General features: G+C 39.4%; 1 protein-coding gene across 1 annotated transcript in view; it reads left to right on the top strand.

Annotated features, from left to right (window-relative positions):
* The window catches only part of CTNNA3 (catenin alpha 3), a 960,805-nt gene that overhangs the window by 831,418 nt on the left and 103,579 nt on the right, over positions 1-25,808 (top strand). Inside the window, exon 14 of the mRNA XM_034775301.1 lies at positions 19,412-19,504. Within this exon, the coding sequence (XP_034631192.1) occupies positions 19,412-19,504 (93 nt within the window). The remainder of the gene's footprint in view (positions 1-19,411; positions 19,505-25,808) is intronic.

Below are 25,808 nucleotides of genomic sequence, written 5' to 3'. Positions count from 1 at the left end.
CTGCCACCAGGTCTCCCAACCAGGACAGGTGGCGGATCCACACCGCGGTTCCTCACAGCTGCCCACCCGCTCTTACTGTCAGAGCCCTGCACAGATCCAAAATTTGTACCCACATCCGACCTGGTATCCGCAGAAATGGCCCATGGAGATCCGCACGATAAGTGGTGCTAAAGCTGTTACACGAAGCACATCCTGGCATTGTATATGTGAAGGGGCTCTCACAGTAATGTGTGGTGTCTGGGAATGGATTGGGAGAACAAGACTGTTGTGCAAGAGTGTGTTGTTTGCCAATCCAGTCACTGTGCTCCAATTAAAGTTATTTTGCATTTATGAGAGTGGCCTCAGCGACTGTGGTAAGACTTCATGTAGACTATGCTGGTCCATTTATGGGGAAAATATTTTTAATAATAATTGATGCTCCTTCAAAATGGATTGAGGCACATATGATAATGCTTTCCTCTGCAGCCAAGACTACAATTGATAAACTTCAACTTATATTTTCCATGTATGGATTGCCTGAGACAGTGGGGAGTGACAGGAGTACCCAGTTCACTGGTTCTGTGTTTCAGGAAAAAACAGCCTCAAACTCATGAGAACTGTAACATACCACCTTTACCCTTCTTCAAATGCCCTCGCAGAGTGGGCTGTTCAAACCATAAAAGAGGGAATGAAGAAGGTGGCATATAGTAACATAGAAGCCAAGCTGGCCAGGCTTCTTTTCCAGTATTGCATAACACCACAAGCCACAACAGGAAAGTCAACTGCAGAACTCTAATGGTAAAGAAACTAAGAACTCATGTGGACTCTTTACACTCTGATGAAGCTGATAAAGGGAGGGAAAATCAGGCAGCACCAAAGTTATATTATGACGTACAGGCATGACTACGAACTTTAGAAGTAGGTAATGCAGTATATGATCTTAATTTCCTCCATGGCCCTCACTGGTGATCAAATTGCAATGTAACACTGATGTGACCACTTTCTCGCATTATTGAGTTACCAGATGAGAGGCACATTCATAGACATCACAATCAGGTTCATCTATAGTACCATGAGGAGTTATCTGTAGAGAATTCTCAGTTGGATGTTGATGTAGCAGGTGTTGCAGAATCATTAGTTTACCCAAGTGCTATATTCAGAAATAGTGGAATTGCTGAGGACCCTGTACCAACTGTATAGCAGACTTGGAAGTTAAGCCTACAGAGACGTTTATCAGAAAAGCTCTTCTGCAACTGAGCTGTTCTAGAAGATTTCCCAAATTAATGAGAGAGGGCAGAATAACTTTCTGTGATGACCTGAGGATTAGGATAATCTACCCCAACTTCTTAGTTAGGATGTTTTGTTTTGTTGTTATAATCATGTTTTTAAGTTTATTATTACCAATAATTGAAAGGTGGAGGAGTGTAATGTTGTAGATGTTTTTGTTATATTTATTGCCTCTTGGTGGCCAATGTGAGAATAGCTATATACTGTTAGGTTTCAGAGTAGCAGCCGTGTTAGTCTGTATCTGCAAAAAAAACAGGAGTACTTGTGGCACCTTGGATGATGGACTATCATAGGACCTAATCACATCAGCCACGCCATCAGGGGCTCGTTCACCTGCACATCTACCAATGATTTAGTTGGGGATTGGGCCTGCTTTGAGCAGGGGGTTGGACTAGATGATCTCCTGAGGTCCCTTCCAACTCCGGTATTCTATGATTCTATTAAACTACATTGCCTACTCTGTCCCCATATCTACTCTGGCAACACCGTCAGAGGACCCAACAACATCAGCCACACCATCAGGGGCTCATTCACCTGCACATCTACTAATGTGATATATGCCATCATGTGCCAGCAATGCCCCTCTGCCATGTCCATTGGCCAAACCGGACAGTCTCTATGCAAAAGAATAAATGGATACAAATCTGACATCAGGAATCATAACATTCAAAAGCCAGTAGGAGAACACTTTGACTTCTCTGGCCACTCAGTAACAGATTTAAAGGTGGCAATTTTGCAACAGAAAAGCTTCAAAAACAGACTTCAACGAGAAACTTCTGAACTTGAATTCATATGCAAACTAGATACTATCAACTTAGGCTTAAATAAAGACTGGGAATGGCTGAGCCATTACACACATTGAATCTATTTCCCCACATAAAGTATCCTTACACCTTCTTGTCAAACTGTCTTAAATGGGCTATCTTGAATTATCACTACAAAAGTTTTTTTCTCCTGCTGACAACAGCTCATCTTAATTAATTAGCCTCTTACAGTTGGTAGGGGAACTCCCAGCTTTTCATGTTCTCTGTATGTTCCATTCTATGCATCCGATGAAGTGGGCTGTAGCCCACGAAAGCTTATGCTCAAATAAATGTGTTAGTCTCTAAGGTGCCACAATTACTCCTGTTCTGTTTGCTGTTAGAAGCCCTAAGACTGTCTTGAGCATGCTCCACTGGGCTGGGGGGGTGAGAGTGAGGAAGTTCATAGAGTCATAGACTTTAAGGTCAGAAGGGGCCACCATGATCTTCTAGTCTGACCTCCTGCACATTGCAGGCCACAGAACTTCACTCACCCACTCCTGTATTAGACCCCTAACCTCTGGCTGTGTTACTGAAGTCACTAGTTTAAACCTCAAGTGACCCGGGCCACATGCTACAGAGGAAGGCGAAACCCCCCAGGGTCTCTGCCAATCTGACCCGTGGGGAAATTCCTTCCCGACCCCAATATGGTGATCAGTTAGACTGTGAGCACACAGGCAAAATACCTGGGAAAGAATTCTCTGTAGTAACTCAGTTTTTACAGATGGATGCAGATTAATTGTCTAGCTCAGGGGTAGGCAACCTCATACTGCCCAGGTCCTGGCCACCGGTCCAGGGGGCTCTGCATTTTAATTTAATTTTAAATGAAGCTTCTTAAACATTTTAAAAACCTTATTTACTTTACATACAAAATAGTTTAGTTATATATTATAGACTTATAGAAAGAGACCTTCTAAAAACGTTAAAATGTATTACTGGCATGCGAAACCTTAAATTAGAGTGAATAAATGTAGATTCAGTACACCACTTCTGAAAGGTTGCCCACCCCTGATCTAGCTGAACAGGTACCAGAATAAAATTCCTTCTCTTTTAGTTCAAATCTGTTTTGGGTCTTTATATACTACTTATCATCACACTGATACACTAATGACCTCTAACACCTGGGACTTGATAAATAGATAGGGTGAGGGCTAGAGAAGATACAGCAGGGAAAGACTGTAAGGTTTGATTAGAAAATGATCAGATCATTGAGATGATTTTTAGAGGTGTAGAGATTTTCTTTTCTTCTTGGTAACTGAGGCATACCTATCTTATTGGGCTTTGCAGAGCATTCAGAAGAAATATCTTATACAAACTGTTTCTTTTGTTTCACTATCATTTTCTGATTTTTGTTTTTAAAAAGACTACTGTTGTATTGTTTATTTCACACACATTGCCTCAAAAGAGGGAGAGAATCCTTCAGCCCCTAGAGAGGTGCTGAAAGGGTAAGGATTTTGGGGGCCCGACCTCTATGCATGATCTGTCCAATGGGGCATGGACAGAACTGTCCTCTCCCATTAAGGTGTCTTGCAAGTGGCTGCAGGACAGGGGAGAAGCCCAAATACCAAGGAGGAGACATGAGTTGGTGGGAGTGTGGGTGACACTTCATGTAGTCAGAAAACATATTAGTCATCAAAATACATATAAATTCTTGGGAAGAAACATACTTTCTTAGTGAAATGGAGTCTGATGGGTAGAATCTCAACACTTGCTACTTCCATGCCCTTCTGCTCAGGTTCACATCTTTTCTTCCCTTTAATGTTTGCTCATGGAGGTCTCACTGCTTCCCTAAACTCAGCTTTCCTCCTAACTCCCCTTAACTCTCTCCTTTCTCCATCATCGAGAACTCATTATAAAAGCTTCCAACCTGGGGGTGTCTTTGACTCCTCCCTTTCCTTCACTCCTTACATCCAGACATGAAGTAGACCTTCTTACTCTGTAATATTTCTAAACTAGTCTCTATCCTCAATGCCAAAATTCTGGTTCATGCCCTCTATTTCTCCCTTGAAATACTGTTAACTCCTCCTGCCTCCTCTTCATTGATTTTCCCTTTCTTCTATCTATTCATGTTTGGCCATTAAGATAATCATCCACCCCTTCCACTCTGGTTATGCCCCCTGCCCCTCCACATACTCTACCCCTTTCATTTCCCTGGAGACTTCTGCATAAAGTTCGAATTTCTCATTATTGTAAAGTTCAGCACACCTACCATCTTGACCGTATCCCATCTCCATTTGTTCCTCATATTGTGCTTTGCCCACTCTTCACACACTATTTCTTTTTTCTTCTCCTACCATTTTGACTTTCATGAATTTTTTCATGCTTTTCCCTGCATTTGGAACCAGATCCCATTTCTAATGCAGCAGGTGTCTTCACTCATCTCCCTTAAATCGTTCCCCAGAACCACCTTACTTTTCACATTTGACTTCACTTCTGTAGGTGTTCATCTTGTCTCAGTCTATAGTTAAATTACATTTAAAAAATCCCATATGAAAAGAACATTAAGGTTGCAAAAGTCAAGCCCTCAAAAGTTAGGAAATGCCAAAATTAAAGTTCCTGTGCAGTCTTTATTTAGCCCTTTTGTGCATATGCATTATTAGAAAGTCTTTAATTAAATGGACATACACTGTTTTTTCCACAGTACCCCTGCCTCATTCAGTGCAGCTTGACCAAGATACCTAGGTTATCCAGGTATCTGTTGTATGTAATTTGCTGTAATATATGTTTATGTATGACATTAAATAAATACAGAATAAGCTATTAATAATGATGCTGAATGAATATGTATTTTGCATACAGGTAATTCTGTAAAAGTAAGAAAAGATGATTTTCAATCAAATCTATGATTACACCTATGTTTTTCTTAATGTGGTGCATGACTGAATTATTTCATACTTTACTGGGTTTCTGATCTGCATTCAAATCTGACAAAAACATTGCACACTCTTTTGCATGAATGCAAATGCTATTTGCACAATCACTTTTCAAGTTGTCACCAGTGAGTTTACTATATGGATCAGTAATTTATTACCAGTTATTTTTCTATTCTGTTCCCAGCTATAAGAGAGTGTATTTTTAGTTTACCCAAAGCATGGTAAATTCCATTCTGTAATTTCAAGCAATAATATTTCCTAGAGGAAATTAACAATATGCTACAATAATGAAAAACAAGCATAATGATTATTGTCTGGTTTTGCATCTATTTGACAGGACTTGCATTATCTAATTAGAATTACAGTGTAATTCCTATATAGCTCTAATTTATATTTAAATTTATGGTCTTTGTAGAAAAAGAACACATGCATACCTCAGAAGGAAAATGCCATTGAAATAGTACTCTCAGGCTAATGGCATGTGTTCTCTAGCAATGTACTATTTGATTTTGTGTAACAATTTATTTTTACTTTTACAAAGTAATGATAGAAAACAATGCTTACAAAGTCGCGTAATGTATATTTGCTTCTATTCCATTTATGTGTAATTGTATTTAAACAACTCAAACAAAATGGTCCATATCAAGTTTTCAGATGTTTTATGTTATATTCTTCCTTTATCTTGCTATTTCATTGGCTTGAATTATCTCATTCTTTCTGATAAATCCCATTGCATTGACCTATGTCATGTATTAAGCTACAAAAATACAGGAGATACAATTTTCTATGGAATCAGTACTAGCACTGACCATTTGATTGACTGAATTACAGATGAGGCTCTCCAGTGTGTCCTTCACAATTCCACATAAATAAAAGCATTGCACGATGTCTCTCAGACTCTACATAGTTTGATTTAAAATGCAGGTTCACCCACTTTGTAGCACAAATCCCTGTTGCTGTCCTGCTGAGTGATATTTTCTTAGTTTCAGATTTTTAAAAAAATCAGTGTTCATGACAGAATTAAAGACTGTGAAGTTCTCTGTTTACACACAGAATAACAATGGCAGTAGGCACAAGCTTCACTCACATTGCCCTATCAATGTTACTTATGGGAATCAGAGGGTAGATCGGGTTTCATGCCTGTTTTACCAGAAAAAAGAACAGGAGTACTTGTGGCACCTTAGAGACTAACAAATTTATTAGAGCATAAGCTTTCGTGGACTACAGCCCACTTCTTCGGATGCACACGGCTGCTACTCTGATACCTGTTTTACCAGAGAAGCATAAGCTATTCTGCACTCCCACAGGCCCTATTGTAAAGCTGCCTTTGGCAAAAGACTGCAGAGGATGTGAGGTCTCAGGGAGGTCCGTGGGACTACTCACCTGCTTAAAATTAGATACATCCTTAAGTACCTTGCTGATTGAGGACTTCAGTTGGGTTCAGTAGTATGCTACTGGCTTTCATTAGCTCCTCTACTGAGATATCTTGCCATCATGCTAGAAATTGCATTAGTCAATCTATGAAGCTTGTGTCCAACTTCTGGTGTTATATCAGTCAGAAAATTTCCAACCAGCTCTAATGTTGTGGGCACTCTGGTTTACCATTTCAGGGACACATGATAGTTAAGGCAAATAGATATAGATTTTGCAGAAAGATTTCTAAAATAATCACTGTCTACTTTAGATAGTACAAGAGTTATTATACAGATTCAGGAAAAACAATAAACACCTGTACACCATTCCCTGCCTCAGTTTCCTTACCACTCTTGAGCATTCTTTGGGATTTAGATCAGTGTCCTTTCAGGGTTCCAATCCAGCTCCCGACTCTACCCTGGCTGAATTTTAAAGAATCCTTATTGAAGTTGCAGGAACAAAACATCCCGAGGTGTAGAAAGAATAGTAAATATGGCAGGCGACCAGCTGGGCTTAACAGTGAAATCCTTTCTGACCTTAAACACAAAAAAGAAGCTTACAAGAAGTGGAAGATTGGACAAATGACCAGGAAGGAGTATAAAAATATTGCTCAGGCATGCAGGAGTGAACTCAGGAAGGCAAAGCACAACTGGAGTTGCAGCTAGCAAGGGATGTTAGGAGTAACAAGAAGGGTTTCTACAGGTATGTTAGCAACAAGAAGAAGGTCAGGGAAAGTGTGGGCCCTTTACTGAATGGGGGAGGCAACATAGTGACAGAGGATGTGGAAAAACCTAATGTACTTAATGCTTTTTTTGCCTCTGTCTTCATGAACAAGGTCAGCTCCCAGACTACTGCAGCACATTATGGGGAGGAGGTGACCAGCCCTCTGTGGAGAAAGAAGCTTATTTAGAAAAGCTGGACAAGCACAAGTCCATAGGTCTGGATGCACTACATCGAGAGTGCTAAAGGAGTTGGCGGATGTGATTGCAGAGCCATTGGCCATTATCTTTGAAAACTCATGGCGATCGAGGGAGGTCCTGGATGACTGGAAAAAGGCTAATGTAGTGCCCATCTTTAAAAAAGGGAAGGAGGAGGATCTGGGGAACTATAGGCCAATCAGCCTCACCTCAGCCCTGGAAAAATCATGGAGCAGGTCCTCAAGGAATCAATTCTGAAGCACTTAGAGGAGAGGAAAGTGATCAGGAACAGTCAGCATGGATTCACCAAGAGCAAGTCATGCCTGACTAACCTAACTGCCTTCTATGATGAGATAACTTGCTCTGTGTCTGAGGGGAAAGCAGTGGACATGTTATTCCTTGACTTTAGCAAAGCTTTTGATATGGTCTCCCACAGTATTCTTGCCAGCAAGTTAAAGAAGTATGGGCTGGATGAATGGACTACAAGGTGGATAGAAAACTGGCTAGATCATTGGGCTCAATGGGTAGTGATCAATGGTTCCGTGTCTAGTTGGCAGCCGGTATCAAGCGGAGTGCCCCAAGGGTCGGTCCTGGGGCCAGTTTTGTTCAATATCTTCATTAATGATCTGGAGGATGGCGTGGATTGCACCCTCAGAAAGTTTGCAGATGACATTAAACTGGGAGGAGTGGAAGATATGCTGGAGGGTATGGATAGGATATATCGGGACCTAGACAAATTAGAGGATTGGGCCAAAAGAAATCTGATGAGGCTCAACAAGGACAAGTGCAGAGTCCTGCACTTAGGACGGCAGAATCCCAAGCACTGCTACAGACTAGGGTCTGAGTGGCTAGGCAGCAGTTCTGCAGAAAAGGACCTAGGGGGTTACAGTGGACGAGAAGCTGGATATGAGTCAACAGTGTGCCCTTTTTGCCAAGAAGGTTAACAGCATTTTGGGCTGTATAAGTAGGAGCATTGCCAGCAGATCGAGGGACGTGATCATTCCCCTCTATTCGGCGTTGGTGAGGCCTCATCTGGAGTACTGTGTCCAGATTTCGGCCCCACACTACAAGAAGGATGTGGAAAAATTGGAAAGAGTCCAGCAGCGAGCAACAAAAATGATTAGGGGGCTGAATCACATGATTTACGAGGAGAGGCTGAGGGAACTGGGATTGGCTAGTTGCTTTCAACTACTTAAAAGAGGGTTCCAAATAGGATGGATCTAGACCAGGGGTCGGCAACCTTTCAGAAGTGACGTGCCGAGTCTTCATTTATTCACTCTAATTTAAGGTTTTGCATGCCAGTCATTTTAACATTTTTAGAAGGTCTCTTTCTATAAGTCTATAATATATAACTAAACTATTGTTGTATGTAAAGTAAATAAGATTTTTAAAATGTTTAAGAAGCTTCATTTAAAATTAAATTAAAATGCAGAGCCCCCCGGACTGGTGGCCAGGACCAGGGCAGTGTGAGTGCTGCTGTAGGTTGCCTACCCCTGATCTAGACTGTTCTCAGTGGTACCAGAAGACCGAACAAGGAGTAATGGACTCAAATTGCAGTGTGGGAGGTTTAGGGTGGATATTAGGAAAAACTTTTTCACTAGGAGGGTGGTGAAGCACTGGAATGGGTTACCTAGGGAGGTGGTGGAATCTCCTTCCTTAGAGGTTTTAAGGTCAGGCTTGACAGAGCCCTGGCTGGGATGATTTAGTCTCCCATACCAGACCCTTAATTGGAGAGGGGCTAACAGGGGACTGGTCCTGCTTTGAGCAGGGGTTGGACTAGATGAACTCCTGAGGCCCCTTCCAACCCTGATATTCTATGATTCTCCAGCACAGGGCCTCTCTCTGACCCCTGCAGTCAGTGTTTGTCATCTCCAATTGGTCCACCAATCAAAAATGTTCCATCTTGCTCAAAAAACCTACCCCCTTTTTTGTCCATTTCTGAGTCCCTCCTCAACTTCTCACTGTGTGTTTTTATTAAACCCATGCTCTTGCATCTCTGTATCTTTGTCCCCTTCTGAGAATTTTCTACTCCTTAAAACCCTATCTCTCTGCAGACTAGCTGAAGAAAACTGGTTTATCTTAGGATGCATCCATCCCATTATTCTGTTCAGGCAAGATCTATTCAGTTGATGATGGTCTTTAATGACAGTCCTACTCAGAGACAGACTCAGGCACCTCTCCTTATCTCCCTACCACAATGAGTATGAGGGAAGAATACAGCTAAGGACTTAGACATACAGAGAATTCATAATTTCCAACAGGATTCATAAATTATATATAGATATATATAGATTCCCCAAATTGTCACAATATCCTAGGGATCATGCTTGTCTGCTTACCACACTGCTATTCATTCTCCTGTCTCTTTGTCTATTTCTGTCTGCGTGCACTCTCTCTTTCTCTCTCCATATAACACTTTTGTGTTCGGTCTCTCTACTCCTCCTCTCACTCACCATCTCAAACTTCCAAGGATGTCTGGCATGGCACTTAGTGAACAATTTTGCAAAGGAGAAAGTGCACCCCAGAAGTGAATTACCCAAGATGATATTTCATGGAGATGGAAGAGGAAGGGAAGAAACTTTGACATTTCATGTTTCCTGAAATTTCAGGATTTGAAACCATCCAAAATGAGCTAGTGAAAAAATTCACAAATAAAATTGAATCAATTTTGCGAATTACAGTAATTATAGTAACTTTGGTACATTCTTTTAAGTATAACTGAATTAATATAATTGTAGTACATTATTCTTTCATTATGAAAAAATGGGAGCTTTATGTGTGCTGGTAAGGCTGAAGTTTATGAACTAGAATTGCTAACTAATGAACTAAAATCAGAATAGTCTGACCAGGAAGTTTAGAACAGTATACAGTCCTGGAGCTGTAATCAGTTAAACCTCATGCGCTGTGATTAAACCAGGGAAAAGATGGCATATTGAAACCCCTGCCTGTGCGAGCTGCTTGTTTTTTTTTAAGGCTTTGGTTATATGCTTTCCAGTTTGGGAATGGATGAATAAAACTTTTAATTAACCATCAAGCCTTTGTTTGGTTGACTTTGTTTTATTAACGCTAGATTCACCACTCAAGAGGTCCCTGTGACATACAGAAATAGCAAAGACTGTAATGGGAAAATTTAAGATTTCATCTGTTTGAAATATTATTTTATGTGGAAAATCTATTCTGATAATAAAAGCTTATCAGCCTCTTGTGTCAGAGCCAAGTTACGGATTTGTGACATGAATGTTGGTTTGCCCAGTGATGTGCTTAATAGAGTGTTTAGTTCCACCTGAACTGGCAGTTGACATGGAGTACTCAGTTAAATAATTATTGGTTACAGAATGACAAAGTGGGAGTGGATTCATGTTGAATGACTTGGACCCTCCTGATCATTAAAAATTAGGAGTGAAATATTTCTATCTATAATTATAAAGTTATAATAAAAGGCTAAATAATACAGGATTAGCAAATGTTTCTTCAGATAGTTTGGATTAAGTTAGTATAGGATTTTTTTAAATGTATGTCATTTACTTTTATGAAGGAGTATTTTTTATATATGACCAGATAAGAAAATTAGCCTAGCCCCATGGAAAATTCTATGCACAATTTAAAAATATAGGCTTACTTAGGTTGTTCCAAAAGGAGAAAGCAATTATGAGCTTTTGAAAATTCAAAATGGAAATGAGATTTTGTGTTGCTCTGGAGGTAACAACCACCATGACTGTGAAGATGCTATTTTTAATATACATGAGGCTAATGGAGAAAACAAGCTCTTGGCAATTTAATGAGACTGCTGTTTTCAAAATTCTGAATCATATTTAAGAATATAAATTTGTATTCTAAATAGTTCAAGAGCGAGTATAAAAAAGAAAATATACTGTAATTTCTGTAGTATTCTCCATTAATGTAATTGCTGATAAAAATTTAAAAGAAGTCAACTGATTTAGTTTGTCACTGTAAGTGTTAAACTTCTAAACAGTATTTTCATTATGAATCATATATCTAGATTAGCTTCCCACTAGATGGAGCAAATGTATGTCAGTCCAGCAATGAAGACATGCAATACAGTGTAGATGACGGAGGTGAAACACTGCAGATCTACATTTACAAAATGACACACTGCCTATTTTTTTTCCATTTAATATAAAAATTGCAGATTAATGCTGTAAAGTTTTTTATCTAATCTGCACCAGATTAGGAGAGATTTTCTACCTGTACCAGAATTAGATTAGGAGAGGGTTCAAGACTTGAACATAAGGCCGTTCTCTGCTCCAACCTGGCTGTTACCCTCCCTCTTGGCCTGTTAACTTTTTCCAGGGAAAAGTGGTTCGCAAAGGCGAATTATTTTGAAAAATGAAAGTGAAAAACATGTAATTATTTAATAATGCAAAGTAATTTGGGATGGGAGAGAAAATACACTCTTCCTGTTTTTTATATACATATACACCTCTACCTCGATATAATGCGACCCGATATAACATGAATTTGGATATAACGCAGTAAAGCAGTGCTCCGGGGGGGGGGGGGGGGCTGCACACTCCGGTGGATCAAAGCAAGTTCAATATAATGCGGTTTCACCTATAATTCGGTAAGATTTTTTGGCTCCCGAGGACAGCGTTATATCGAGGTAGAGGTGTATAATATAGTTGGCCTGTTCAAAAGAAGGCCATTGCTGAAGAACTGGGGTTTAAAGGTCAAATTTGTGATGGAAATAGTTGTAAATCAGAAGAAGTGCTATTGCTTGCCCTGGAGGAAACTGCTTGGTGACAGTTCTAAAAATCATGTGCTGATCATGTATAGTAGATTTTTTTTTCCTCCCAGTAAATTGTGTGTCTAAATTATACACAGTGAATTAGGTATTAGGTCGACCAGACAGCTAATCGGGATGGGGTGGGAGGTAATAGGAGCCCATATAAGAAAAAGCCCCCAAAATCGGGATTGTCCCTATAAAATAGGGACATCTGGTTACCCTAAGTGGTATTGCTGAAAACCAGTAAAAATAGCTGGTGTAAGAAGGAGGACTCCTACATCCTTTGTAGCCAGGGGCGGCTCTATGGTATTTTGCCGCCCCAAGCACAGCAGTGAGGCAGCCTTCGGTGGCATGCCTGCGGGAGGTCCGCCGGTCCCGCCCCTTCGGCATACCTGCCGCCGAATTGCCACCGAAGACGCGGGACCTGCGGACCTCACGCAGGCATGCCTCCGAAGGCAGCCTTGGGGCCGCCTTCATGGTGACCAGCAAGTCGCCCCCCGCGGCTTGCTGCCCCCAGGCACTCGCTTGGTGCGTGCGTGCCTCGAGCCGCCCCTGTTTGTAGCACAGGAGGAGGTTCTGGAAGAGTTGCTGGGCACTTCGAATGATGTATAGGAGAGAGCCACTTCTGATCCAGTTTAGTAGTTCCATAGGAGAATCCTAAGGCTTAGAGATATGGATAGCAAAGCTCTAGGCAGCTAGATGTAGTCCAATATTTGCCAGGTGTCACTGATACTGACTGACATTCATACATTTGTCCTAATGTCGCTGTTATTCAGGTCAGGAAAGAGGCAGAGTTTCTCCCTCAATTCCTTCTCCTGGGTATTAGAGCTTCTCTGAAGGATAGCTCCAGCTGTCTGCTCAGGGCTCTATCTCTTCTTCTTCCCCTCTCACTTTCTTCTTATAAATTCCCTGGTCCCTGCTGTACCCCTCAGTGCAATATAGCTGGAGAAGAAACAGAGACAGCAGGGAGGAAAAGGAGGCACGCACTGAGGACCAGAACTTTAAAGATATTGAGGAGCTCTAATTCCCATTGGAATCAATCGGAGTCAGGCTCCTTTGAGGAGCTGAGCATGTTTGTCTCTCAGCTGTAATGGTGTGTTGCTGGTAGAAGCAAAGAGAGGCACAACGGAGGTACATTATTGATCAGCAATAACGAGGGGTACTCAAAAATGTTCTGTCAACATTTGTTTCAATGAAAAATGGGGTTTCAACTAAATAAAAGTTTTCAGAATGTCTGTTTCCTTGAACATTTTTATTTTTTTCCGTCAGAAAAACCAGTAACTTGAAATTTGTTTGTTTTTTAGCAATTTTTGGACAAAAAAATGGGGTTGCAGATTTTTGGTTTTCAGCAAAAGTCAAAATTTTCAGCAGAAAAAAAAATTCTACTCCACTCTTGCAATAACTGGAAAGTGACATGTAGAATTAGCACTACCTCTGTGTGCAATGGAGGCCCCAGCAAGTCCCATGGACAGGAGAAAAATGGAGCAGGGAGAAGGCCTCCAACAAAATCCACATAGGTTAGAAGAGAGTGGGTGATAGATTGCCTCCAGGCCTTTCTCTCCAGCTGTCACCTCTTGCTTCATTTTGTCAGCCTTGGGGATGTCACTGCTTGGAGGTGTCATGAAGGGGTTTTGCTCAACCTCCTTTCTTTATGGCTAGGAAAATTAACCTTTCCTGTTTATGACTGACTTAAACTTTTAATATTTTGCCACTGTGTATCTGACATTACTTTTATCACAGCCACTTTTAATAAATTACAAGTAGGTCGCCAACATTTTATCACTATGTTTTAAAGTAGTTTTAGACAAATATGGTCTGCATGTTTCCTCCTTCCCCCACATCTATATATATATAAACACAGTGCGTGGCAGTAAGTATTTGTATAATTCAAGTTTAAAATATGGTGCTGCAAGTCAAGAATGGCTGGTAAGTAATACGTCAAATATGTGTACCCTACATGATTCTCTAGGGCAGGGATCGGCAACCTTTGGCACATGGCCAATCAGGGAAATCTGCTGGCGTGCTGGGATGGTTTGTTTACCTGCAGTGTCCGCAGGTTCGGCAGATCGCAGCTCCGACTGCCAAAGGTTGGCGATCCCTGGTCTAGGGCCAGATTCTGACACCATTAACTCACATTGAACAGTAACTTACTCCATGAGTAGTTCCACTGAGGTTAATGGGATCACTTGTGGAGCGAGATGCTGCGTAACATGACTAAATGTGTCAAACTTTGTCACTTAACCAAATATCCAGAATAGAACAAATAAATTAGAATGGTCTCTTTGCATTGGTGTTTTCAAAGTAGAATGTAGTAGACCAGATTCTAATCACACCAGAGTAACTATGGAGTAACCCTATTCATTGCAGTGCAGTTACTCCACATTTGCACTGGTACAATTGGGATCAGAATCTTGCTCAATGATGCCTAATGAGCTGTTACTCCACCATATTTTAACATTTATTTTGAAAAAGAATTACATGATACAGGAGCATTTGATTAACAAAGAGAGGCTGAGCAGAGGTTAAGTTGAACAAGTGAACTTCATTAAACCTTCTGGACTGTTGTGTCCATGTGACTGTGTTGTTTCCAGCCTAACTCCCTGCATTCCCTGTTTTCCTGGTGTCCCCTCAATAATAGTCCTTCCGGGAAACAGGCATCCTCTGATTCCAGTTGCAGTGATCAATATACAGGCAGCACAGAAACCAAGAAAACATAAAACCACACATACAAAGAAAAAAAAAGCCTTAAAATTGAGAGTCATAGCTAAATTCAAAGCTAGATATTAGGCTGATATATCCTCCTTCAGTCACACCATTGTGCCTATTTGTTTATACACTATGGCAAATTTAAGACAATGCCTACCTTGACATTTAGCCTTTGCTCTAAATTTTCTTGGGGGGGTTGGTCTTTTATTTTTTTTTAAATTTTGGTGGTGTTTTTTGGCTGTGGCCCCTTATTACAGTTCTGATGGCTTAATAGATGTGTTTGGAAAAAGCTGAATGGACAATTGTTTGGAAATTTTTTTGTATTAAAATGAATTCCTGGATAACATTGTTAAAAAGCAGCCAAACTCTTTGTTCTATATTTTTGGATTAAAAACCAAATAAACAAAGTAGCACATTTATCAGTTTTTGAAAAGATAATCTGGAAATACTAAAGGTATGCGAATATCTGAATATTAAAGTCGAGCATATTTTTATTCATTATTATACCTAAGATGCTACTAGTAAATCAAATATAGGGGATATGTCATCAGAAGGGGCCTTTTATTTAATAAAATCAAATCCAAAGTTTAGCTCAGGGTTGCAATTCATCTGGATGAGGTATGATTGACTTACTGTTGCACCTTAGAGCGAGCATAATGTCAGCAAGGTGTAAAATGCATCAATACTGGACTTGGCTATGAATATAATCATAATTTATAGCCTTCAGCATGGGTGAAATGTCTCAAGAGGAAAAACAGTGAGAATGCAATGGTAATCTCATTCTACTCAAGTCCAGAAGGGAAAATGCATTCTTATTACTTGTGCAGCACTTCAGCAGTAATACTGTCATAATACTCCTAAATAGACAGGGATGTATTTTGGATGCATCTTTGATGGAATAGATGGGAAATTTTAACAGATAAACTGTCAAAATTTAGCGGTTTCTCAATTTGATTGCTGAGGGTAAAATATTATAGGAGAGCTGTACAAATATAAATGTTTTTTTTTATAACTTACCTAAACCTTCAATTTCTAAACTCCCAAAAGTTAAAGATTGTATTACAATTGGTTGAAAAATGTATTATTTTCTGAAAAACTGTTTGACTAGGTCAACATAATAGCAATTTATTATTTCTATATTGAAAAATATTGACGTAAACTAAGAAAATACATATCCTATAAACTGTTCCAAGCATTTTGTTCACAGAAAAAAGAAGGAATTCTTAAATTGGAAATAGTCATGTTTATGAATTTCCTTACTCAACAATATCTCATGGGGCACAGGTGACTCGGAGTGCATGTTAATTAAAGCTGCTCTTAAACCCATTACTAAAAATATTTGGGCAGAATAATCTTTAAGTGGCACAGAGCTATTATAGTGTGTCCTTTGGCTATGAAAAAGGGAACTTGGACCAGTGAATCTTTACGTCCAGCTGATCCCAGCTGTTGGAATGGTTGCTGAGGTCTGTTGACAGAATAAATTAGATCAGCCTGAAGGCTGATATTTGTCAGGACAAATATGGGGTGCCTGGACAAAATCCAGTGCTAGTGGGGTCATCCAGTGGGGTCATCAGACAGACAAGAGAACTTGAGGCTGGATCCAGTTACAAAGCTTCTATCATTCTACCGGTGACCATTAGAAAGCTAGGAATCTTCCCTTCCTCTTCCATTGATTACAGTCTTTTAGTCCTCATGTGTCATCCAGTGTGCTGAATGGATCTGACATTATAATGTATAGAAAACCTTTTTCAGAGTATATTTTATTTAGTGATTTCTTAAATAAATGTCATTTCCCTCTCCCCTTCACCCTCCAAGGCCTCTACACTTAGGCTTATGAAACTAAGTTAGTTTGCCTTTAGAGAAATAATGAAAATAGCATCAATAACATTTTGAAAAACTCTCTCAAATATTTCTGAAATAGTCTTTCTGTAAAATATGTGGCATGTAGAGAATATATAATGGTTTGGTGTGGTTAAAGGCTTTACTGAATGTCACTTGGGTTGACGTAAATAGCTCACTTGTGAGTAATGAGACCATTCCAAGTTCATGCCAGTAAAACCTTTATACCACACCACTAAGTAGTCTGTATATTTCATATATTTTACAGAAAAACTATTTGGGAAATGTTTGATTTTCAAACATTTTTATAGGTACATTTTTATTTCTTTCACTTATTAAGTCATGCTGCCTTTCTACCATGAGTCCAATTGTACAGTCCTCAGAGGTGGAGAAAAACAATTAACTAATGTTTAGAAAAATCTAAAAATTATTTACAATAGTTTTCTATACTTAATGTAGTAAATTTAAGGTCCAATATCTTGTGTTTTACTATGAGAAGAAACAAAGGTGTCATAACTTTAGAATTGGAGAATTATTTCTAGCCCTGTTTGGTTGTTATGCACCTTAAAACTAGATCAGGACTGACTTGATCTGGGTAAAATTTTTTGGCCAAATTTTTTTTGGCAGAAAATGCAGATTTGGATTCACAATAACATTTTCTGATTCATGTCAACTTTTTGTCATTGTTATGGTTGAAAAAAAACATTACAATAAAAAAAACATTGTTTCTACATTTTTCCATTTGAAACTTGTCATTTTGAAATTTCCTTCAGTTTTATTTAAAAAGTTTGTAAAAGCTTGAAATGAAAATGAAACATTTCATTCATCTCAAAACATTATTTTTCTACATTTTGACTCACCAAAGACAAATTAAAAATATTGTTTCAAATCAACCAAAAATGAACTCTCTTTTCAATTTTTCAGAACTTCCAAAAAACAAAAAACAAAAAATCAGTTATTGGCATAGCTCTAGGACTGCCTATCTTTGCAATCCAGCCAATGTAATTTTGGGGAGCTAAATGGTAGTTCGTTTTTTATGCCCTTCAATTCTTGGCCTCCCTACCAAGATTTCCTACTAGGGTATCGATTAGTTCTGATTCTGGTGGTGGTGGTTTTTCTTGAACGGAGATATGTCCACTAAGAATCTGACTTAGTTCACATTGTGGGCTGTCAAAAAGCGTTTAGATGGTAACAACTTTTAGTTATTATTGACTTACACAGAATTCTAACTAGTGACCTAAAGCTAAAAGACTTCACAACACATTACTAATCCTCTGAGCCTTCAGGCTCACTGTAGCCACTCATATTTTATTTATTTATTTTACAAATGAAAAGAGTCTTAAATGCTGTAGGCTTTACAATCATATTTGCCTGAACAGTTGATCATATATAGTAGAGGATGTGAATATTGTTTTCTTGTTAAATCTGGACACATTTTCCAGAGCTTGCAATTTACTGGTGTCAAACTATATACACTGGATTCAGGTAACTTATCTCTTAGAAACATTATTTTGCATAGTGGGTGAAATTTATTCCCCTGGGTAGTTCATTTTGAGCATCCGACAAAGATTAAGATTTAGGGCAGTGCTCAGATCTTGGGAGCTATACATACATATTTCTTTCTGACCAAAACTATAGAGTTAGTTCAGGCAAGTACTCCTACAGTAGGATTAATCTCTTCATAATGGATCTGTCAGTAACTGTACATTGTCCCAGAATCTCTGTTTTTTTTTTCTTTATGTAAATTGGAGTGCACCAATAGAAATCTCTTTTCTATAATTACAGAGCTCTCCAGCTCATTTTAACTGCCAATGTCTAATCTTGTACACTTCACGATCACAAGAATTTCATGTTTTTATTTGCTTACACGGTTTCTTTGGACTGGTACTGTAAAACAGCAAAATTTGTGGTTTGTTTGTTTTTTTTTACAACTTTTCTGCAGCCACATTCATATTGTCTTATTTGCTGGATTATTTGGAGTATAATTCAGGATTTCTGCACATGGCCTGAGTTACCTGAGACATTCAATAAAACTGAAAGACAGCAAATTCAAAATTGATAACAAGAAATGCTCTTTCTCACAGAGCATAATTAACCCATGGCACTTGGTATCTCTGAGGCTAAAAGTTCAATAGGATTCAAAAAGAGGTTGGACATTTAGTTAGATAATGAGAACATCCAGAGTTACATTAGATAGGCTAGGATAGGTAATAACTTTTTTTTAAAGAAAAGTAAATTATACAAACCCTGATGTTTCTGGGCATAAGCCAACCACTAATTGATGGGGGGTTAGGAAGAAATTTCCTCTTTGGGCAAATTATTTCACAATAGTCTATCTTCCTCTTAAATACCTCATCTGGACACTGTTACTGACAGGATACTGGGCTAGATGGCCACTGGTCTGATCCGGTATGGCAAGTCTTCTCTTCCTTATGTAGCAATGGGTGGATGACATAGATAGATATTTCTTTGAAGTGAAGAGAAATTGAATTTTTTTCTTTTTATTAATGAAAACGCTGGCTAAATCTCATCCATCTCTGATCACATAGGGGTTCCCTGTAATATAAGCTCTAGTAGCAATAATGCCAGACTAGAATACATGTAAACACAGACAATTTACTAAATGGCTTCTCCAAAATAGAACCTACTACCATAAAATGTCTATTATGATATAATCCAAATTTTTTCAGACTTTTTTTTTAACATTTACTAATAGCACAACTCTGCAAATTGATTTTTGTTGGTCTTTTAAGTGTACATAGGACAGGTTTAATATATTTTTGATGTTATCTAATATTACAGTTGCTAACTATAAAACAGAATAACATCATTTTTGTCATGCTCTTCTCTTAGACGCCAGAGGAATTGGAAGATATATCGGACCTTGAAGAAGATTATGATGCACACAGTCGTACCAGTGTTCAAACTGAAGGGAAAACTGACAGGGTATGTATTAGACAAGTTTAATTAAAAAGCAGTTTGAAGAAGGTAAAAACCCCCCCAAACCCTAACCTGTTCCTATTGCTGTTCCTGTGAAGCAATTTTAAGTCAGACAGTGAATCATCAAAATGTTGTTGCCCTCTTAATACATTTCTGAATATATGCATGGGACGTAGAACTGAAATATATATATATGTATTGAAGTGACAAAGACAGACTTGATTACGTTGTAAATATCCTGTGAAGATTTAAACCAGCCAGGCAACTTCTTACACAAAAACACATACCTATGTAGACTTCAACTTGCTAAACGTTAATAATTGTTAAGTTTGCCTAACCTAGGTTAGGTTAACTGTGTATCTTGGCATTCAGGTTTTATTTGTGGTTGAAGTTTGTGATGCATTATATCCAAAAAACGACTTCTGTATAGAACGAAAACAGCCCGGCAGCACAAAAAGGCCTTGGTTAGAAGCTTTGCTGCAGCAATGTGGGCGTAATGGGATTACTTCCCGAGGAAGGAGTAAGTTATTTGACAACTAATATAATACTGTTATAACAGAAATAATAAATAGATCTAGTAAAAATAGTTGTGAAACTTTTCCTTAATTTAAAAATGGATTTTCACAAGAAAATTTAGATTTTACTGCAATGTTTTTATTTTTTGTTTAGATAATCAAAAATATTTAGCTTTTTTATAAACATAACAAATCAGTGAAAATTTTGAATGAAAACAAAAAATATTGTATTTTATTTTCCACCACATTTTAAATACATTGTTTTTGACCAGCTTTAATTATAAATGAATAATTTATAAAATAAATTAAAAAAAAAAACTTTTGGGGCAGCATGCGGTCAAGTCAAGCTCTTTAACATGATAATTAAGGATTAGATTTACTCTCATATCCACGAGTAGTCCAACTGTAAGTGTATCACAATATAGTCATAAAGAGTTAATCATAGTTGTCAGACAAATTTACTAGGAGTTGTTTGAATTAATCCAAGTATAGTGGATGACTGATTGCAAATCTAACTTTAAAAATTAGAAAATTGTTGTTAATCTGGGAAAGTTTTTACTAGGCCTGTGGTGAAGAAAGTTAAACTGACAATTTTAAAAAAATAATTGCAGTGTTATTGGATGTATTTTCTCTGTCTAAGTAGAATACCAGTGCTTAATAAGTGGTACCATTTTGCCTAGGTCTCATTGAGAGAACTGGGTAAAGTTAGAGAAAAAGCTTTTCAGGAAAATACACGTGAAATTTTTGGCCAGTTTGTTCAATGTGATTTCACTCCCCTTGAAATATTGATTTTCCTTTTAGTAAAATTTTAGGATATTGAACTTTTCTTTTCTTTTCTTTTCTTGAGTGAAGCAAGAGAAAACTCATCACATGTGCATAGCACTTGAGTTAGAGTTCCATACAGGCAAACCCCCAAGCCATACTTTCTGTCTGGATCTAAAAGCCTCTTCAGTTTCTGTTTGGTGCCAAGGTGCTAGGGAGTGACTTCAGCCTCAACAATCTCTGCTTTTTAACTGACCAAGGCTAATATCAGTTTGACCAAATCCTTTATCAGGACAGCAGCATGCAATATTATGTAGCCCTTGGCAAATCATTACACGGTGCCCTCCATCTAAATAGTATGGTTTTGCTTGTTTTTTTGAAAGCAACATTGCAGGACCAAAATGACTTACTTTCCCCAGGTTCAGTTATCTGATAATTAATTATCAATTGATTCATAAAACAATGTGAGAAATGTAACTACTGTGTGAAAGATTTTCTTCTACAAAGTTATTACTCAGTAAATATGGTTGACAAGTAAGATATAACAGCTGCCCTTTTCAATCTAAATTATGCCTAGAAATTGTTACCACATTTCCTCCCTATTACAAGCTAAAAAAATCCTTTTGGCCCAACTGTATTAATAGGAAGATTTTGGTATCTTCATAAGTAAAAAGTCATTTAAAAAAAAACAACCTGTCATAAGTTTAATTTTTCCAGAAGCAACACAGAGTCTTGAAAGCCTAATGACAAGAATTCAGGGCATATTGCCAATAACTTTCTTCTGTAATTTTAAGTGCTTCTGCTAATAGTGGCTTTAATGTTTAATACAGAGCACAATAATCCCGGTCAAGAACAATGATTCATCAACAGAATCACATTTTCCTGCATAATTCATATGTTCTCATAATTTCAGTAAAGGAAGGGACTGGCGTTATTAGATGGCTCAGGGCATTAGCAATGTGATATGTAGCCTTTCGTCTTCAGGATTAAAATCTAGCCCAGGCTTGGTGTTTTTAAGGGGTGCTATTATGTGGCAGCTGTTCAGTCTCCTGTGCAAAATGAGTTTGGTGACCTCAATCCGATTCTTTGCGGCTGGATACCTGCCTACATCGTAAATAGTACAAAAGTTGTCACTTACTGGAATCCATCTTGGTGAGCTCAGCTGTTGAAAGAATGGGCAATGGTGGCATGGAAGCTGAACTAACATCTCACCCCTGAAGTAAGTCCCCTCCAGGATAGGTTTGAATCACATTGGCAGGGCAGTATAAGGGAGACGTCTAAAATTGGATAAATAGAGTGTGCTTAATTAAAAAGTAATGTGTAAGGTGGTGCAAGAATGGAATCAGTAATTGGGTCTATGTTGGTGTAATGAACACACAGGGAAATGAAGGAGGTTCAAGTTAAAATACTGTGATGGTTACTTATTTTAAATTTTCTGCTAATCTCCTCTGAGTTGCTTTTCTTTCCCTTCCCCTCATCATTTAAACCAAATTTCAATGGAATATACTCATTAGGGCTGGTCAATTTTTTTTTTTTCAATTTAAGTTATTTTATTGAGAAACAGTATTTTGTCAATGATGACATTTTTGGCTTTTTCATTTTCTATTAAATTTCAAATGAAAAAATTTAAATTGTTTTTAAAAAGTGGGGAAATTCCTACTTTCTCTCCATTTGTATTCACTCTATCCCCACAATGGGAAAAGTGGGGAAAGCTAAAAAGAGAGAGGGAAAAATACTTTCCCTCCTTTATTTACTTTGTCCAACTGGAAATGTGTGTGTGTGTGTGTGTGTGTGTGTGTGTGTGTGTGTGTGTGTGGTTAGAAAAACGGGAAAGAAACCCCAAAATTACTAAACAATTTTATTCAGAGCAAACATGTTTGTCAAAAAAAAAGGAAAAAATAACAATTCTCAGACTCAGTGAAAGCTGTTCAATTCCACTATTGTTTATTATGTAATTATTATTTTTATTATTATTATTTGGTGTGGAATCCTTCCCCCACCAATTTTTTTAATACTGTAATATTCAGATACTTTTTTATGCTCCAGTAATTACCAGCAAAATGAATTCAGAATGTACCAATCTCTGGAGTATCTTCACTCCCATCTTCTGGGATTGTCAAAATATTCAGTTTTGTTCCAACATGCAAAGCACTTTTGACACAGAGTTTTAAAGGAAATTAAATTATTACATGTTGAGAGAGATTCCGTCAATGTAAAAAGACCCCCAAAAGAGATATTTAAAATAATATTGCAAGAAGCAAAAAAACTCAATATACTTACAAAGGGAAAAGTCCTTTATTATGATGTGACTAAAAATACACAAGAAATGAATACATCACAGCATAAGTCAGACTGAATCTTTCTGGTAACTTCCTCTACTCTTGTACACCCTGCTAAAATGGTTCAACTTGCCACGTTCCTTGTAATGCTGTCCTAGTGTGAGGCACTTCTTCTTTCCCTGCTCTTGCTGGCTCCCACATTAAATGCATCTCACTATGGATATGGAAGCCTGACCACCTGTCTCCTTTGCTGTAGTCTCACTGTATGTAATTCTGGGGGTGTTATGCCTCCTGTGACTTTTATCCTTTCTCTTGAGGCTTCTGCTACATGCCACATGTCTAAGCATCTCTCTAATGCAAGATCACCTTCCTGGAACAGCTGCTTCTGTTGGTGGTGATCCTAACTGCTGCAGACTGTTCTGTCCCAAATTAAGGAGTCTGTCAAGTCCCCAAAATTACATGTAGCAGTCAGTATGCCTCAGGGGTCTGCCCCCTCCCCTTTGGATTGGTCTGTATTGAAAAATCTGTTTCGTTCCATAGTTTCATTCCACTTTGGGAGGCAATAAGTCCCCAGGTCTCCTAGGACTGCTATGAGGCTTGAGGCAGTGGTGAGCTACATAGTGGTGCCTTGTTTCGAGTAAAGTAAACTAACAGTTTTACTTTCCAGCTGCTGTTGTTCTCCTGTATGGCCAAGCTGTGTACAGCTCGAACCTCCTTCCACCAGGTCCATTGCTGGGTTAGGATTGTGCCTGCAAAGTCCCCTGGGGAGGCTACAGAACAAGTAGCATTGCTCATGCTGTCAGCTCCTGCACTTAAAAGAACTCAAAGCTCAGATTCTGCCACCATGTTTCATTAGCAAAGAGTGAAGCCAACTGCATGTTACGTTGCACAAGGGGAACTTTATTAAAAGCTGTGTGCTGCTCTGTCCATGTTTCTTCCAGCGTGTGTTCCTCTAGTGCCTAGTCAATAACCGTCCCTCCACTCTGAGGCCTGGTCTACACTACGGGTTTAGGTCGACTTTAGCAGCGTTAAACCGAATTAAGCCTGGACACGTCCACACAACGAGGCCCTTTCTTTCGACTTAAAGGGCCCTTTAAACCGGTTTCTTTACACCACCTCCGACGAGGGGATTAGCGATAAAACCGGCCTTTGCGGGTCGGAATTGGGGTAGTGTGGACGGAATTCGATGTTATTGGCCTCCGGGAGCTATCCCACAGTGCTTCATTGTGACCGCTCTGGACAGCGCTCTCAACTCAGATGCACTGACCAGGTAGACAGGAAAAGACCCGCGAAGGTTTGAATTTCATTTCCTGTTTGCCCAGCGTGGAGAGCACAGGTGACCACGCAGAGCTCAATCAGCACAGGTAACCGTCATGGAGTCCTCCCAGGATCGCAAAAGAGCTCCAGCATGGACCGAACGGGAGGTACGAGATCTGCTCGCCATATGGGGAGATGAAGCAGTGATAGCTGAACTCCGTAGCAGTAAAAGAAATGGAAAAGTATTAGAAAAGATCTCCAAGGCCATGAAGGACCGAGGCCATAACAGGGACACACAGCAGTGCCGCGTGAAAATTAAGGAGCTACGGCAAGCCTACCACAAAGCCAGAGAAGCAAACGGAAGGTCCGGGGCAGAGCCGCAAACTTGCCGCTACTACGCGGAGCTGCATGCGATCCTAGGGGGTGCAGCCACCACTACCCCAACCGTGTGCTATGACTCTCTCACTGGAGAAACACACAGGGAAGACGGTTCGGGGAACGAGGAAGATGACGATGGAGGTACTGTAGGTAGCTCACAGCAGCAAGGAAGCGGAGAAACCGGTTTCCCCAACAGCCAGGATATGTTTGTGACACTGGACCTGGAACCAGTAACCCCCGAACTCACCCAAGACCCTCAGGGCACACAGGAGACCTCTGGTGAGTGTAACTTTGTAAATATTTGTAAACATTACAAAAAAAAAGCAAGCAAGTCTGTTAACGTGTATGGGGATGGAGCGGAAATCCTCCAGGGACATCTCCAGAAAGCTCTCCTGGTTGAAATGGGGTGATTTTATTAAGGGGGACATTCAGAGGCGCCTGTTCCTGCTATTCTGACCAGAAATGTTCCCCGCTGTTAACCACGCGGTGGGGGGGAGGGGTGAAGTGATCATCCCAGAGAATCGTGTGTGTGTGTGTGTGTGGGGGGGTGGTTTACTTGTGTTTGTGCCGCATGTTAACCGGGAAACCGCAGCCCCCTCCTTTTACATTGAAACCCCATTTTAAATGGACAACCCAATTCATCCTTGATATGGGAAATGCGCTGCTGTTTGCAACCTTTCCCGCATGTTAAGAAGGTTAAAAAAGCCAAAACACTGTGGCCTACGATGGCTGCCTGCAAGCCGAAATATGCGACCTTGTAATGAAAGAGTGTACCCATTGTTCTCTAAAATGTGTCTTTTTTAACCACCTCTCCCTTCTCCTCCGCCAGCTGCAAATGTTTCTCCTTCGCAGAGGCTCGTGAACATTAGAAAGAGAAAACGTAGGACGAGGGACGAGATGTTCACGGAGCTGCAGATGTCCGCCCAGGCTGATAGAGCACAGCAGAATGCGTGGAGGCAGTCAATGTCGGAGATGAGAAAAGCCCAATATGAACGAGAGGAGAGGTGGTGGGCTGAAGACGATAGGTGGCGTCAGCTTGCAGACAGACGGCAAGAGGCAATGCTCCGTCTGCTGGAGCATCAAAGTGATATGCTCGAGCGTATGGTTGAGTTGCAGGAA

The sequence above is a fragment of the Trachemys scripta genome, chromosome 7, assembly GCF_013100865.1.
Source record: "Trachemys scripta elegans isolate TJP31775 chromosome 7, CAS_Tse_1.0, whole genome shotgun sequence".
In the NCBI taxonomy this organism is placed as follows: Eukaryota; Metazoa; Chordata; order Testudines; family Emydidae; genus Trachemys; species Trachemys scripta.
Note: the sequence above shows the minus strand (reverse complement) of the source record. Positions and strands in the feature narration are given on the sequence as shown.